The sequence below is a fragment of the Lolium perenne genome, chromosome 6 (genome assembly GCF_019359855.2).
Source record: "Lolium perenne isolate Kyuss_39 chromosome 6, Kyuss_2.0, whole genome shotgun sequence".
NCBI lineage: Eukaryota > Viridiplantae > Streptophyta > Magnoliopsida > Poales > Poaceae > Lolium > Lolium perenne.
The window spans coordinates 144,888,737-144,904,449 of record NC_067249.2 but is presented as its reverse complement, the minus strand read 5'-3'; the positions used below and the strand labels follow the sequence as shown (position 1 = coordinate 144,904,449).

Below are 15,713 nucleotides of genomic sequence, written 5' to 3'. Positions count from 1 at the left end.
TCAGAAGAACTCCGATACCACTTCCGCACCCCATCCGCCCTGCAAGTTCCCTTGCCTGTCACCGCCTTGGCGCTTGCAACAAGGGATAGAATCATAGGAGTCCAGGTAGAAGAAGCAGCATGGCCAGCTCGGCACCGCGACGAGGATATTGGCCCGCCATCGGACCCGAAGCACCTGCCACGGACTCGGGGAGGCGAGCATAGATGATGGCGACGCCAACAGACCAGGTAGATGAGCTTATTGAGGAAGCCATCCGCAGATCGTCTTCTTAATTCCTTCGACCATCCTCCATGGACGAGCACCGGGAAGGAGAAAATCCATGATCTGTTTGCTGCTCACAAGCACCCAGATCGGATGACAGGGGAAGAAGGGAGATGCCTTATTAGCGAAGATGCCACACAACCTCCTCGCCGCCTGCCGCCACTCCTGCCACCGGAGAAGAGCAGCCGCGAAGAAGGAAGCGAGGACGGACCGGATCTGGCCAGGGGGATCCGATCTCCTACTCGCAGACTCCACTTGGGTAAACAACAAAGATCTACAGCCTAGACTACTATATACAATCGACCAGGCGCCTCTCCATCCTCTTCTCCGGCCGGCAGCGCCGACGGGGAAGATTCCGGGTCGGGCCGGCGATGGTGGTGGCGAGCGGTGGACTCTCAACGGGGCGGGCTACTGTAGCGTCCTGAGAGGGGGAAGAGAAAAAAAGGACTAGGTACACTAATTGGCAATCTACACATTGTAGAAAATTTAGCCATTTAACACCAAAACCATTGTGTACTAGGTGTCATCTTTGGCATTTGGGTGGATACTCTTATCATAATAGGTGTGGTGAGAGGACGTGGGTATAGCCCAGTGGTTGGGGTCGCAGTGGCGCACCCCAACGACCAGAGTTCGAATCCTGTCAGGAGCGAATTTCTGGAATTCTCACACCGAGGCCCCACTTCTACTATATCACTTAGTGTCTAGTTCCTCCTAGCACTAATTCATTCATAATAGGTGTGGTGTTTCTTAACATATAGGTGATCCAATGCATTCTTTTTTAGTGTTGTATCTATATTTAACGATTTTAAGCTCGTGCATGCATGTGATTGGGCTAATGATGTCTTTTGCCTATGAGCGTATGCAGTGTTGTATCTTACAATACAACATCACTCCCTATCAATATTAAATAGGGCAGCACATAAGCAAAATACGCAGGATATCGCTCAAAAATATATCATTGGTTATTTCGTTGAAATGTGCATAGGATAATGATATAGTTTTGACTGACATGCACCTTATATTTGGTTGCCCCATTTAGTACAAAGTTTACCTCAAGAAATAAAGTGGCCTTGTATTTAAAAATAGAGGGAGTAATGTATGATTTGATATTAGGTATTTCTGAAATCAGGATTTTTTTGTGAAATTGGGTGGTTGGTTAGAAGGTAAAAACAATGGGATCGTTGATTTGTTGCTTTGAGATTCGTGTTGGCTGCATGGTTTCACCAAGTTTCATCGCTTTTTACAAAATCGGAGTCAGATTGTATTGTGGTGAAACAAAATTAAACCGTGCATGGTAAAACAGACTTCTTATGTGAGAGAAGAGTTGAAAGTGCATTTCTAGCAACAATTAAAATGAAATACCCCTACTAATAATTATTAGTATATTTCATCATTATGGGAGAGAAAAACAGGATCGAAACTTATGAGAGTAGGACGTGCATCGACTTCTCCCCCCATTAACTTGTGAGCGCAAAAGCGTTTTCGTTGGGAGAGAAACGGAACTGGCTCTCACCGGAGCAGTTAAGACGCACCGGTGTTCACCCGAGAGATGTTTCGATCCCATAGCTCACCAGGCAGTAGGCACACAACTTCGCATCGATTCGATGCCCGACTAAATCGGCCGAGCTCTGCCGCACGGTTAGTGACGCCGTGCTGGTCGATTGAAACCAAGGGGAGACATTGGGCGCGGTAAAATCGAGAGCTGGTGGCGTGCGTTTCCGTTCATCGTGGGAAATCAGCTGGACGGATGCATGCGAAGGGGCAAATTTGAATCGACAGAAAACACAACCATTGTTTGCATCAGTAAATCTAAACCATTTGAATATAGACATTGAAATGCGCAATCAGATGCTCCCCAAATTTGCAAACAGAGTAACACGAGAAAGGTCCCCAAAATGTAGAAAATTCGCACAGGCAACAGGAATGGCACCAAATTCACCAAGATCACAAAACAGGACCAAGATTCTATAAGCCTAACCTCTTTGCATTGGCTACCTAGCTAGCCGATCACCAGAAGACGACCTAGTACTAGTACTACACACTAGAATGATTCATTAGATAGAGGCATATATATAAAGACTAAGCAATCTTGGAAGCCAAATCGACTAATTTTCTCCGATGATTGCATGCAGAACCTTGAGCGCACATCGCATGCACTATAGCGGGTGGGCGGCCGGAGACATCAGGGCCAGCGGCTGCGGCCCATGGTGGACGGGGCTGCCACGACATGCATGAACGCCGGGTACTGGATGACGTCCTCCAGGAGCCCCTGCGACACCATTGGGAACTCGCCCTCGTAGCCGTCCTCGGACAGGCCGCCGAACGCCTCCTGCCGCGGCGGCCAATCCGACGCGGGCTCGGCGATGCAGACCTGGTCGCGGTGCCGCCTGCTCGCGTGGAACCCGTGCACCACGTCCTCCAGCAGCCCCGTCTCCGGCGGGTCTCGCCCCTGCAGGACGCCGGCCCAGTCCCAGTCGCCGTCGTCCGCTCCCGGAGGAAGCGAGGCCACGGTGACGGTAGGGGAGGACGGCGCGGCTGGAGGAGGCGGCGGTGGTGGAGTGGGAGTCGTCGGGTAAGGGGGATCCGGGCGGGCGTGGACGTGGCCGTGGCCGGCGTGGTGGAGCAGGACGCAGCCGTGCGGGGAGGAGCTCATGAGGTTGTGGAGGATGAAGGTGTTGAGATGCGGCGCCTGCGGCGCACGCGCCGTCGGCTGGCCCCACGGCCAGTAGCCCGGCGCGGACGGCAAGGTCTCGGCGGGGGTGACGGGGAAGTTGGTGCGCGCCTTGGGGCCGCGCATGAAGCGCGCGGCGACGTCGTAGGCGCACGCGGCCTGCTCGGCGGTGTCGTACGTGCCCAGCCAGCGCCGCGCCTTGGACATGGGGTCGCGGATCTCGGCCGCGAACCTGCCCCACGGCCGGCGCCGCACCCCGCGGTACTGCATGGCGGTCGGGGAGCCGGCGGCGGCGGCGGCGGAGGAGGAGCGCTTGCCCCGGTGGCGGTGCGCGTGCATGTCAACGTCCATGCTGTTGACGCTGGCTCTGTGTGTTCGATGTGTGCGCTTGTGCTGTGCTTGGATGGGTGTGTTGGGAGTCTGAGGGATATGATGAGCCGCCCGTGGCTTATATAGAGGGACAAGGGAAGGAAGGGCAAGGTCCAAATAAACCACGGTCCACTCGATCATGACTTGTGTATTGGATCAGCCATTGTCTTGTTTCTGCCCTTTCTTCTCTGAGAACAGTCTAGTCTTTTATCTTTGGCAACCTACTCTTGTGTTTGGAAGGGAATGAATATGTGGAGTTTTCTTTTATTTACATGTTCACTCTTAGAGTCTTACGGAGTAGTTAATTGTTAGTTTTTTTTACTACAAAATAGTCTTACGGATTAGTAGCATCATAAACATAACCACTAGGTTTAGTTGCTCACTAGGTTTATTTGAGAATTTATTTAGCACTGCCCACTGAACATGTCTTTTTCATATGTATTGTAGCAATGTAGTATATTTCTTAAATAAGAAATTGAAGCAATATAGTTGTATGTACTCTTGTAGGCTAGATGATGATATTTGGGACATCAGAATTAATATGCCTGGTGAAGATAATTTGGAAAGAAATATGGGCCAATCTGATATAACAGTTCTTAACCTTTTAGCCATGGTTGAATGTTATGGCTATGGAATAAGGGACAGCATGTATTTTGTTAAAGAAAAAAGGGAAAGGGCTGTCAGGAATGGAAGTGATTGACAGTATGGCCAAGGTAGAGGAGATGCTAGCTTTATATGAAGATGAGAAATGTGTAAATATAACAGTCTTGAAGAAAAATGCAGTGTGGCCAGCTGGACTGAATGTGGAACCAGATGAGGCAGTACTGCATGATGTGCCTGTCAGACTATCTGTTGATAGTGATGGTGTCAACTACATATCAGATGATGCTGAAGACATAGCAATACCAGTGGCTGTGGACTACTCAGATGTGATGTATGTTGGCACACAACAGAAGGGGAAAGCGATTGTGCCATTGTCTGATGATGAGGATGGGTTCTTCTACCCTTGTCAGTTCAAACCAGAGGAGCATAAAAGAGCAGTTGCAGAAGAACTAGAGCTAATGAGGGAATTGAAGAGGCAGAAACTAGCAAAGGAGGAAGATCCAGAAGTTGCTCACATAATGGAGAAGCTGAATAGACAGAAGAAGCAGAGAGATGACCCTTATATGAACTATGAAGGGGATACAGATGTGGAAGAGTTGTATGAAGATGAGGAATTTGACAGTGATGATGAGGAGGAACCTGAGCCTGATTACTTTGTGAAGAAACAACCAATGAGGCCAGGCCCAACTACCAGGAGCCATCATGAACTACTGGAGTACCAATCTGGTGACTTCATTCCTTCTACTGATGAGGAGAGTAGCCCAGATGATTTGGGTGATAGTGATGATGATGGTGCTGTGAAGAAATTACCTCTTGCAAGTGGAAAGAAGAGAAAGTTGAAGAAGATGAAGAAGAGGATCTGGTATGATCCCTACAGGGCAGATCCTCATTTCCAGTTTTGCATGAAGTTGTGTTTCAAAAATGTGTATGAATTCAGAGTGGCTTTGAGGAATTATCACATTGCACAACTGAGAAACTATGAGTACCACAAAAACTGTGCTGACAGAATTATTGTGAAATGCACTAAGAAAAGAAGGGAGCAGGGCTGTAAATTCTATCTGACAGCCTCAGTAATTGCACATGAGTCATCCTTTTGCATTAGGAAATTCAGCAATGTACACAGTTGTTGTCTACCTGTTGGAGATAAAACCAAAGTATCCATTGATTGGCTGGCTTGTCAATCTGAGCAGGCTGTTAGGACAGATCCAAACACCACTGTTGACACTCTTATTGACAATGCCAAGTTAAGATTTGGAGTGGAAGTGCTAAGGAGCAAAGCCTATAGGGCAAGGAGAAAAGCATTTGATCTTGTAATGGGAGATCAGAAGGCACAGTACACTAGAATCAGAGACTACTTGCAGGCTATTCTTGATACAAATCCAGGAAGTAGATGCATTGTGACAACTAAGCAGCTGGTGGAGCATCCAAGCCCTAACCCCAGATTTCATGGGCTCTTTATCTGTCTAAATGCTTCTCTCCAAGGTTTTCTTAATGGATGTAGGCCTTTCATAGGTAAGAGTTGCTTTCTACTCCTCTGTGTCATAATGCTTGCTTCCTAGTGCTTATCAGTATGCTCAATTGTAGGTGTTGATGGTTGCTTTATCAAGTTGACAACTGGACAGCAAATTCTAGCTGCAACAGGGAGGGATGGGAACAACAATATATTCCCTATTGCATTTGGTGTAGTGGACAAGGAGGACACGGCCAGCTGGTTGTGGTTTTTGACACAACTTAAGTACTGCATAGGGGAAGGTGGCCAATTTGGAAATTATACAATCATTTCAGACAGACAGAAGGTACTCCTTGTACCAACCATTGTTATTTCATTGTGAACTATTGCATGTAGTCCTTGCAGTAACATATATACTTCCTTTTTTGCTTTTGGTAGGGTCTACTGAAAGCTATATCTCAAGTATTCCCCAACTCACCCCAAAGATACTGTCTTAGGCATATCTATGCCAACTTCCAGTCAGCTGGGTTTAGAGGACCAGAGCTCAAAAAGTACATGGATGCAGCAAGCTACTCCTACACCAAGAATGGATTTTGATCTTGCAATGGAAGCTCTCAAAGCTGATTGTGAGGAGGCATACAATTGGCTAGTGCAGATACCAGCTGAAGCTTGGGCTAGGTATCTGTTTGACAATAATTGCAAGACTGATCTAGTTGTCAACAATATCAGTGAAGTATTCAATAGAATGATTTTGAATGTGAGGAACAAACCAATAAGGACTATGCTTGAAGGAATAAGGAACAAACTGATGGTCAAATACAGTGGAACCAGGGAGAAGGCAGAAACAACTAGATGGGAGATTACTCCATTCTATGCTGAGAAGCTAGAGGAGGCAAAAAGGTGGTCCAGAGAGTGCAGTGCCAAGCTTGCTGAGGAGGGTCTATGGCAAGTCACCAGTGGAAGTGGTAGAGTAGTGGCTGTTGATCTTAGAGCTAAAACATGTGGCTGTAGAAAATGGGATCTCACAGGTGTTCCTTGCAGTCATGCAGTGGCTGCAATACTGAAGCTGTCACAGCACCCAGAGGACTATGTGCATGACTTCTTCAAAAAACCAATGTACAAGAAGGCTTTTTCATATACTGTCTACCCTGTTCCTGGACCTGAAGATTGTACTAGGACAGATACACCAGACATTGACCCACCAGTGTTCAGAGACAAACCTGGAAGGAAGCAAACTGTCAGAAGGAAAGGAAAATTTGAGGTTCCAGCTCCGAGAGATTCATCTAGGATGGCCTCTATCACTTGCAGCAATGGCAAGCTAGTGGGCCACAGATACACCAATTGTACACAACCACTTAGGCCAGGGCTTCAATCTAGGAAAGACAACCACCAGGTAAATAGTTGCAAACCACATTGCTCCTTGATTTAACATGAAATTGGTTTAAAATTAAGCTTGTTTGTCATTGCAGCCAAATAGGCATAGTGAGTGCTCCTCCACCTCTGTACCAACAGCTCATGCAGTAGCATCTGCAAGTGCTCCTCCAGCAGCAGCAGCAAGACCTCCTCCAGCAGCAGCAGCAAGACCTCCTCTAGCAGCTCCAGCAAGAGCTCCTCCAGCAGCTCCAGTTGCCGGTGCTCCAGCAGCAGCACCTACAAGGGCCCCTCCATCAAGAGCTCCTTTCTCTGCACCAAGGTCTACTGCAGCACCAGCAAATACAAGATATGGTAGGCAACGCAAGTACACAACAAGAATGGAAGGATATCTGAATGCTGGCAAGCATGATGCCTATAAAAAATGAAATTGGTGTGTAAAACTATGTCAAGTTGAAGTTGGTACCAGACTATGTCAGTTTTAATTTGGTCCAGACTATGTGAGGTTGAATTTGGTGTTGTAAGACTATGTCAAGTTAAAATTTGGTGTTGTAAGACTATGTCAGCTTCAATTTAGTGTTGTAAGACTATGTGAGGTTGAATTTGGTGTTGTAAGACTATGTCAGGTTATAATTTGTTCCACACCATGTCACTTTCAATTTGGTGTTCTAAACTATGACAGTTAGTGCTGGATTAAAACCTAGTTTTTGCATTTTAGAAGTGTCGGGGTTCTCGACAAGCACTTGGGTTTACAATTTAGAGGTGTCGGAGTTCTCGACAAGCACTTGGGTTTACAATTTAGAAGTGTCGGAGTTCTCGACAACCACTTGGGTTTACAATTTAGAAGTGTCGGAGTTCTCGACACTTGGGTTTACAATTTAGAAGTGTCGGGGTTCTCGACAACCACTTGGGTTTACAATTTAGAAGTGTCGGGGTGATGACCCACAAGTATAGGGGATCGCAGCAGTCTTCGCGGGTAGTATAACCCAATTTATTGATTCGACACAAGGGGAGACAAAGAACACTTGGAAGCCTTAACAGCGGAGTTGTCAATTCAGCTGCACCTGGAAACAGACTTGCTCGCAAGAGTTTATCAGTAGTAACAGTTTTATAGCAGTAGCAGTAGTGAAATAACAGCAGCAGAGTAACAGAGACAGCAGTAGTGATTATAGTAAACAGCAGGATTAAAATACTGTAGGCACGGGGACGGATAACGGGCGTTGCATGGATGAGAGAAACTCATGTAACAATCATAGCAGGGCATTTGCAGATAGTAATAAAACGGTGTCCAAGTACAAAGCAATCAATAGACATGTGTTCCAATTATAGTCGTACGTGCTCGCAATGAGAAACTTGCACAACATCTTTTGTCCTACCAGCTGGTGGCAGCTGGGCCTCAAGGGAAACTACTGGATATTAAGGTACTCCTTTTAATAGAGTACCGGAGCAAAGCATTAACACTCCGTGAACACATGTGATCCTCACATCACTACCATCCCCTCCGGTTGTCCCGATTTCTGTCACTTCGGGGCCATCGGTTCCGGACAGCGACATGTGTATACAACTTGCAGGTAAGACCATAAACAATGAATATCATGATGAAACAATAACATGTTCAGATCTGAGATCATGGCACTCGGGCCCTAGTGACAAGCATTAAGCATAACAAGTTGCAACAATATCATCAAAGTACCAATTACGGACACTAGGCACTATGCCCTAACAATCTTATGCTATTACATGACCAATCTCATCCAATCCCTACCATCCCCTTCGGCCTACAGCGGGGGAATTACTCACACATGGATGGGGGAAGCATGGCTGGTTGATGGAGAGGCGTTGGCGGTGATGATGGCGATGATCTCCTCCAATTCCCCGTCCCGGCGGAGTGCCAGAACGGAGACTTCTGGCTCCCGCGGCGGAATTTCGCGATGTGGCGGCGTTCTGGAGGCTTTCTGGCGACTTCGACTTCTCCCCTGCGTTTTTAGGTCGAAGGCAATATATAGTCCGAAGGAGGGCGTCGGAGGCCGACCGAGGGGGCCACACCATAGGGCCGCGCGGGCCCCCCTAGGCCGCACCGCCTTATGGTGTGGGGCCCTCGGGCCTCCACCTTACTTGTCCTTCTGGCTCCGTCAGTATTCTGGGAAAATAGGGCCTTCTGCATAAATTCCGAGGATTTTCCCGAAAGTTGGATTTCTGCACAAAAACGAGACACCAGAACAGTTCTCACAAAACAGCGTTAGTCCGTGTTAGTTGCATCCAAAATACACAAATTAGAGGCAAAACAATAGCAAAAGTGTTCGGGAAAGTAGATACGTTTTGGACGTATCAACTCCCCCCAAGCTTAGCTTATTGCTTGTCCTCAAGCAATTCAGTTAACAACTGAGGGATAAAAGAACTTTCACGAACACATTTCCTCATATGATGTATATATTCTCATGCTATGGCTAATACTTAAGCAGTTCATAATGAGATACATGCAAATAAGATCATCTAACAGCTATGTCAATCATGGAGAGGTACCAACAATTAATAATAAGCATCATGAATCATGTATATAAGCAGGATTGCAATGTTCATAAGAGAGTATGATAAAGTGGTATCTCGCTTGCCCGTATTTGATCGGGAAAACATAAATGCCCAGGCACCTCTGGAGTTCATAGAAAGACTAGAAGTAGTGATTGTCAAAGATAAAAGCATCAAAGTTATACCACAATCAATCATATTCTGAGACAAGCATATTATACTAAGAATGACAATTGTGCTCTCAAGATAGTGCTCAAAGAAAGAATGGAGACACAACACAAAAGTAAAAGACTGACCCTTCGCAGAGGGAAGCAGGGATTAACATGCGCTAGAGCTTTTCATTTTTGAAATCAGGAGTAAAATTATTTTGAGAGGTGTTTGTTGTTGTCAACGAATGGTAATGGGTACACTAACTACCTCGCCAACCGGACTCCCAAGAGCGGCTCCCATGAATTATTTGCATGTTTATGTGGCACTCCTTCCAACCTTTCTTACACAAACCATGGCTAACTGAATCCTCGGGTGCCTGCCAACAATCTCATACCATGAAGGAGTGCCTTTTTATTTTAGTTTTATTATGATGACACTCCCCCCAACCTTTGCTTACACAAGCCATGGCTAACCGAATCCTTCGGGTGCCGTCCAACAATCACAAACCATGGAGGAGTGTCTATTTAAGTTAATTAATTTGGGACTGGGAATCCCATTGCCAGCTCTTTTTGCAAAATTATTGGATAAGTGGATGTGCCACTAGTCCATATGAGGGTCCGTCAAAAGTAAATGACAAGGTTGAAAGCTAAACACCACATACTTCCTCATGAGCTATGAAACATAAACACAAATTGAGAAGCATTTTGAAGGTTTTAAAGGTAGCGCATGAGAATTTACTTGGAATGGTTTAAAATGCCATGCATAGGTATTTATAGTGGACACTTTGGAACAACTTGGTTTCAGGTGTTTGGAAGCACGAGCAGCGTTCCCGCTCAGTACAAGTGAAGGCTAGCAAAAGACTAGGGAGCGACAAATCAAGAGAGCAGTAACTGTCATAATCATGCTTGCGGCAAAATAAATTAACGGAGGCATAAAAGTGATACAAGAACTCTGAAGCAATATAGATCATCGAGGCTTAATTGACTTTTGTTCAGTCATATGCATGCGTGAGCATGTGCCAAGTCGATATAAATGAATTATTCAGAGGAGGATACCACAATGCCATACTTACTTATGAATAAAACAATGCAAGCAAACATCCATGACATGCTACTCATATTAATAAATTGGAGCTAAACATGAGAGATCATAAACTACTAGACTTTCTCAAATAACATATACCTCACATGAACCAACTAAGCATGCTCACATGGATGAGTATATGTACAAAAATGAAAGCAAATAGAGTTCATACCAACCTCTCACCACAATCCAATTGTTGTAGATCGTCATTACTGCCTTTCACTTGTGTAGTTTGGATAATATGAAATGAAAACCACGCTCCAGCCACCGAAGACCATTGAACTCATGATGAACTTTACAAACCAAAGAAGAACAGCAAATATTTTTGGTGTTTTCGAATTGGAAACAAGAACAAAAGAAAACAAGCAAACAAAGAAAAATCTTTTTGGGTTTTCTTATAGCAAACTAGCAATAGCAAATAAAGCGAAACAAATGCAAGAAACCAAAGCAAATAAATGATGAAGAGAAACAACAGAAATATTTTTGGTCTTTTTGTGTTTTGGGAAAGAAACAAAATAAAAACAAGAAATAGCAAACTAGAAGACTCACATAAACACAAAGCAGCAGAAATTCGTCAAACTTGACAGCAGTACAGTACCCGATTTTTAATAAATTTTTCCACTGCTCAAATCGAAAAGTGTTCAACTAATGAAAGTTAGATCACAACCTGGGGAACATGCAAAAAAATTGGCTTCACAAAATACTGTTTTGGCTATTTTTGAGAATTTTTACGGTGACAGTCCAGAATCTGTTTTCAGGCAGCACTTCCCCAAATATCATCTTCCTCTCATTAGAAAACCACTAAAACAAACTAAACAAGTACGTACAAGTATCCAGCAATCATAATATGCAAAGAATGAGTGATGCCGGTATACCTCCCCCCAAGCTTAGGCTTTTGGCCTAAGTGGAGTTCAATCCCATCGAGACCATGAAGTAGCATCTCCGTAGTACGACGAGGATGGATCATATTCCGGGTATGTGCTAGAAGAAGCACCCGGATACGTGACGGTGTAGTCGTAGGAGGGCTCGGCGTCCTCGGAGTCATGCTGCTGGTGGAAGTCTTGTATCTTCATATGTTCATCCACCTCCTCCTTAGTGCGCGACCATGATTGCCTGTCAATACTGAACAAACCTGGCTGGGGAAGAGGGATTTCCTTCTCATCCCCATCAGCAAACAACATTCTATAGATCATATTATCTAAAGTGGAATCAGTGGTAACAAAATGATAACTCTTCATAGCAACAATATCAAGTCTCCTAGGGGTTAATGGCACATCATTAGGATCAAGAGGAAGTCTTAGATGTGTTAAAACGCGTAGTGCAATAGTTCCTCCAAAAATAGGCCCCCTGTTAGACAGGCGGCGAGCAATAAGAGAACCAAGATGATAAGGTGTCTGTCCAGTAAGTGCAGCATTCAAGAAAGCAAGATGATAGCTAGAAATATTGCTAGTGTTCTCCCTACCAAGAATGCTAGTAGCAATGTAATATGCAAAATATTTAATGGCGGAGAGTTGAATGTTCCTTATCTTGCCACGCTGAATGGTGCGACAATCATCATCGGTGATCCCTCGATAGAGCTCCAACAGGTCCCGGGGGTTGTCATCAATCCTCCTTGCTGTGCCTACAGGGCCAATATCCAATGCACGACAAAATTCTTCCAATTCCATAGTAACAGGATTACCATAGATCTTGAATGCAACTGTCGGCTCATATTGCGTGTTGTGGAACTTGAAGCTCTCGACGAAGATTTTAGTGAGCATGTAGTATTGCTCCCTTTCATCTCCCATGTAGGTGGCTAAACCCGCCCTGTTGACAAGGGTGAAGAAATCATCCAATATCCCTGCATTTGTCAGAAAATCAATACAAGGGAAGGATGAAGCATTAGGAGCCCCATTGTCCTCTTCGGGCGCGAAGCTAGGCGCAATGATATCCTCATTGTACGATCGCCTAAGTCGGGTGGCGGCCCTAGAAGGCCTCCCGGTGCTGGTCGTTCCCCTCTGAAACAATTCTCCAAAGTTGAACTTCTTCATCTTCCTTTTCTGAAATTTTTCAACAAGTGATATAAAACTTGATTTGGTGACATATAATCAAGGGGAACTACTATAGGAACTTGCTAGAGTACTAATCATGCATCAAAACTAATTTATACAACTTAGAACAAGCATGCAAGCTCACTAAACATGTTACCTACAGCAGCAAAATATTCAAGATATACTCAACCAAACAAAATTCTACTTGGATAGTCGGAGGAGTCACATACCGGAAAGCAAGTGTGCCAAATTTCAGATAGAAATCTGGGCTGAGCAAAGAGATCGAAAAATCCTGAGCTCTTGAGCAAAAATGCGAGTGAGAGAAAGCTGGTTCGAGTTTTTTCGGGAGAGAGAAGATTCTGGGAGAAAGAGATGAAGTAGTGGGGCAAGGAGGGGCCCACACCACAGGGTGGCGCGCCCCCCTCCTTGGCCGCGCCGGCTGGTGGTGTGGCACCCTGGGGTGCCCCACAGGTCATCCTCTGGTACTCCCAGGTGCCTCTTCGAAAAATAGGACCAACTGTATAATTTTTGTGAATTTTTGAAAAATTCGAAAAATGCACATTTCTGGGTATTAAGTTTATTATTACTGGCCAGGAAATTTTTTGAAAACTCTAATCAACTAAGGAAATTTGCAAACCAAAAGTGCTACAGCAAATAAGACAAGTGGAGGAAGAAAGAGATGTTGTTTACCTCCTCTATGCATATAAAAGGTATTCGTTAACAAGGTTGATCAAGTCTTGCCACCGAATAATTTTTACATAGCATATGAAGAAATAAACCTCAAATCAATCATGTTACCTTGAATTGTATTGATATGGATCCAATCATAAGATTTTGATAACCTTCTTTAGGCTCATATATAGGACAATCGATAGTTCCAATTTTGATAGTTCTCACATTAGAAATAGTATTGACTCCACATACTTTATCAATCTTCTTGGGGAAATAAACAGTATGCTCCTTATCATCAACATTGAAAGTAACCTTTCCTTTATTGCAATCAATAACAGCCCCTGCGGTGTTAAGAAAAGGTCTCCCAAGAATAATAGACATATTATCATCTTCAGGCATTTCCAACACAACAAAATCAGTTAATATCAAGCAGTTATTAGTAACTTGAACAGGAACATCCTCACACATACCAACAGGAATAGCAGTAGATTTATCAGCCATTTGCAAAGATATATCAGTAGGTATCAACTTATCTAAGTAAAGCCTCTTATAAAGAGAAAAAGGCATAACACTAACACCGGCTCCCAAGTCACATAGAGCAGTTTTAACATAATTATTCTTAATAGAACAAGGAATAGTAGGTATACCTGGGTCGCCCAACTTCTTCGGCACTTTGCCATTGAAAGAGTAATTAGCAAGCATAGTGGAAATCTCCTCATTGGGGATTTTCCTTTTGTTAGTAACAATATCTTTCATATACTTTGAATAAGGAGGCAATTTAATAGCATCAGTCAAAGGGATTTGCAAGAATAAAGGTTTCATCCAATCACAAAATTTATTATAGTGTTCTTCTTCCTTTGATTTTAGTTTCTTAGCAGGAAAAGGCATTTGCTTTTGCACCCAAGGTTCTCTTTCATTACCATGTTTCTTAGCAATAAAATCTTCTTTAGTATACTTTTTATTTTTATCATGCTTTTCAGGTTCATCTTCTACCTCTTCTTTATCAGAAGCATCATTCTTATCATTATCATTATCATTGTTATGTTCATTACCACTTTCAGTTTCAGCATCGGAAATAGAAATACTATTAAGATCATTAACAGGTTCAGAGGATTCTACAATATTTTTATGTTTCTTCTTCTTTTTCTTCTTAGAATGAGCACTAGGTTCAATTCGTTGAGAATCTTGTTCAATTCTTTTGGGATGCCCTTCAGGATATAGAGGATCCTGGGTAGAGACACCACCTCTAGTTGTTACTTCATAAGCATGTTTCTCTTTAGAATTATTATTTAGCAAGTCATTTTGCACTTTAGTGAGTTGATCAATTTGAGTTTGAATCATTTGAAAATGTTTAACAAGCATCTTAACATCATTGGAGGTTCTCTCCACAATATCATGCAAATTGCTAATAGCTTGAGAATTTTCCATTAGATGATTCTCTACTCTCATATTAAAATTTTCTTGCTTAACAATATAATTATCAAACTCATCTAAGCATTGCGCAGGAGGTTTTGAATACGGAATATCTTCCCTAGTAAAGCGTTGAAGGGAGTTTACCTCAATCATGGGTGAAGGGGGAATTATCTCACATATATCTTCTATAGGAGGTAAATTCTTCACATCTTCGGATTTAATACCTTTCTCCTTGAGAGACTTCTTAGCTTGCCGCATATCTTCATCATTCAATTCAATTAAACCCCTCTTCTTCAATATTGGCGTTGGAGTTGGTTCAGGTGTATCCCAATCATCATGATTCTGGCTTATTCTAGCCAATAAAGCTTCAGCTTCGTCTGGAGTTCTTTTCCTGAAAACACAACCAGCACAACTATCCAAATATGCTCTAGATTCAATGGTTAGTCCACTATAAAATATATCAAGTAGATCATTCTTTTCCAAATCATGTCCAGGTCGAGCTCTGATAAGAGAACAAAATCTTGCCCATGCCGCAGGCAATTTATCTTCATCTACTTGATCAAATCTGTAAATTCTCTGTAAAGCAGCATGTTGAGCACTAGCAGGAAAGTATTTTCGAAAGAAAACATCACGCAAGTCAGATGGACTTTTAATAGAACCAGGAGGCAAATTATTATACCAAGTTTTAGCATCATCCTTTAATGAGAAAGGAAATTTTTTAATGACAAAGTAAGTACGCATCTTGACATCATCAGAAAACAAGCTACTCATAGAAGAAAGTTCATTCATGTGTTCTACAACACTTTCTTTTTCAGTACCACAAAAGGGTGCTTTCTCTACAATAGCTATATGAGATAAATCAAGAGAAAAATCATAATCTTTATCCTTAATGCATATAGGAGATGTGGCAAATTCAGGATCAGGAGATAGCTTATGTCTAACAGTATATTGTGCGAGAAACTTTTTAATGTTTCTTGCATCAGTAATAGAATTGCATTTATCAATAAAATCATCATTAAGCTCCACATAATCTTCATCAGGATCATCACCAGAATAATCAAGTTCAGGTGAATTAACAGGCGTAGTGACATTTTCATTAGGAGTTTCAGCATTT

At 43.5% G+C, this 15,713-nt stretch overlaps 2 protein-coding genes across 2 annotated transcripts; one reads left to right on the top strand and one right to left on the bottom strand.

The window, feature by feature from the left end:
* Positions 1-2,329: 2,329 nt before the first annotated feature.
* LOC127309529 (uncharacterized) lies at positions 2,330-3,316 on the bottom strand. Its single transcript, XM_051340350.2, has one exon. It carries the CDS (start codon positions 3,281-3,283, stop codon positions 2,444-2,446), a length of 840 nt encoding a protein of 279 aa, XP_051196310.1. The 5' UTR covers positions 3,284-3,316; the 3' UTR covers positions 2,330-2,443.
* Positions 3,317-5,958: 2,642 nt separating this feature from the next.
* On the top strand, positions 5,959-6,831 carry LOC127310337 (uncharacterized). The gene is made up of 2 exons (XM_051341021.1): positions 5,959-6,697; positions 6,824-6,831. Exons 1-2 carry the CDS (start codon positions 5,959-5,961, stop codon positions 6,829-6,831), a joined length of 747 nt encoding a protein of 248 aa, XP_051196981.1.
* Positions 6,832-15,713: the final 8,882 nt, after the last annotated feature.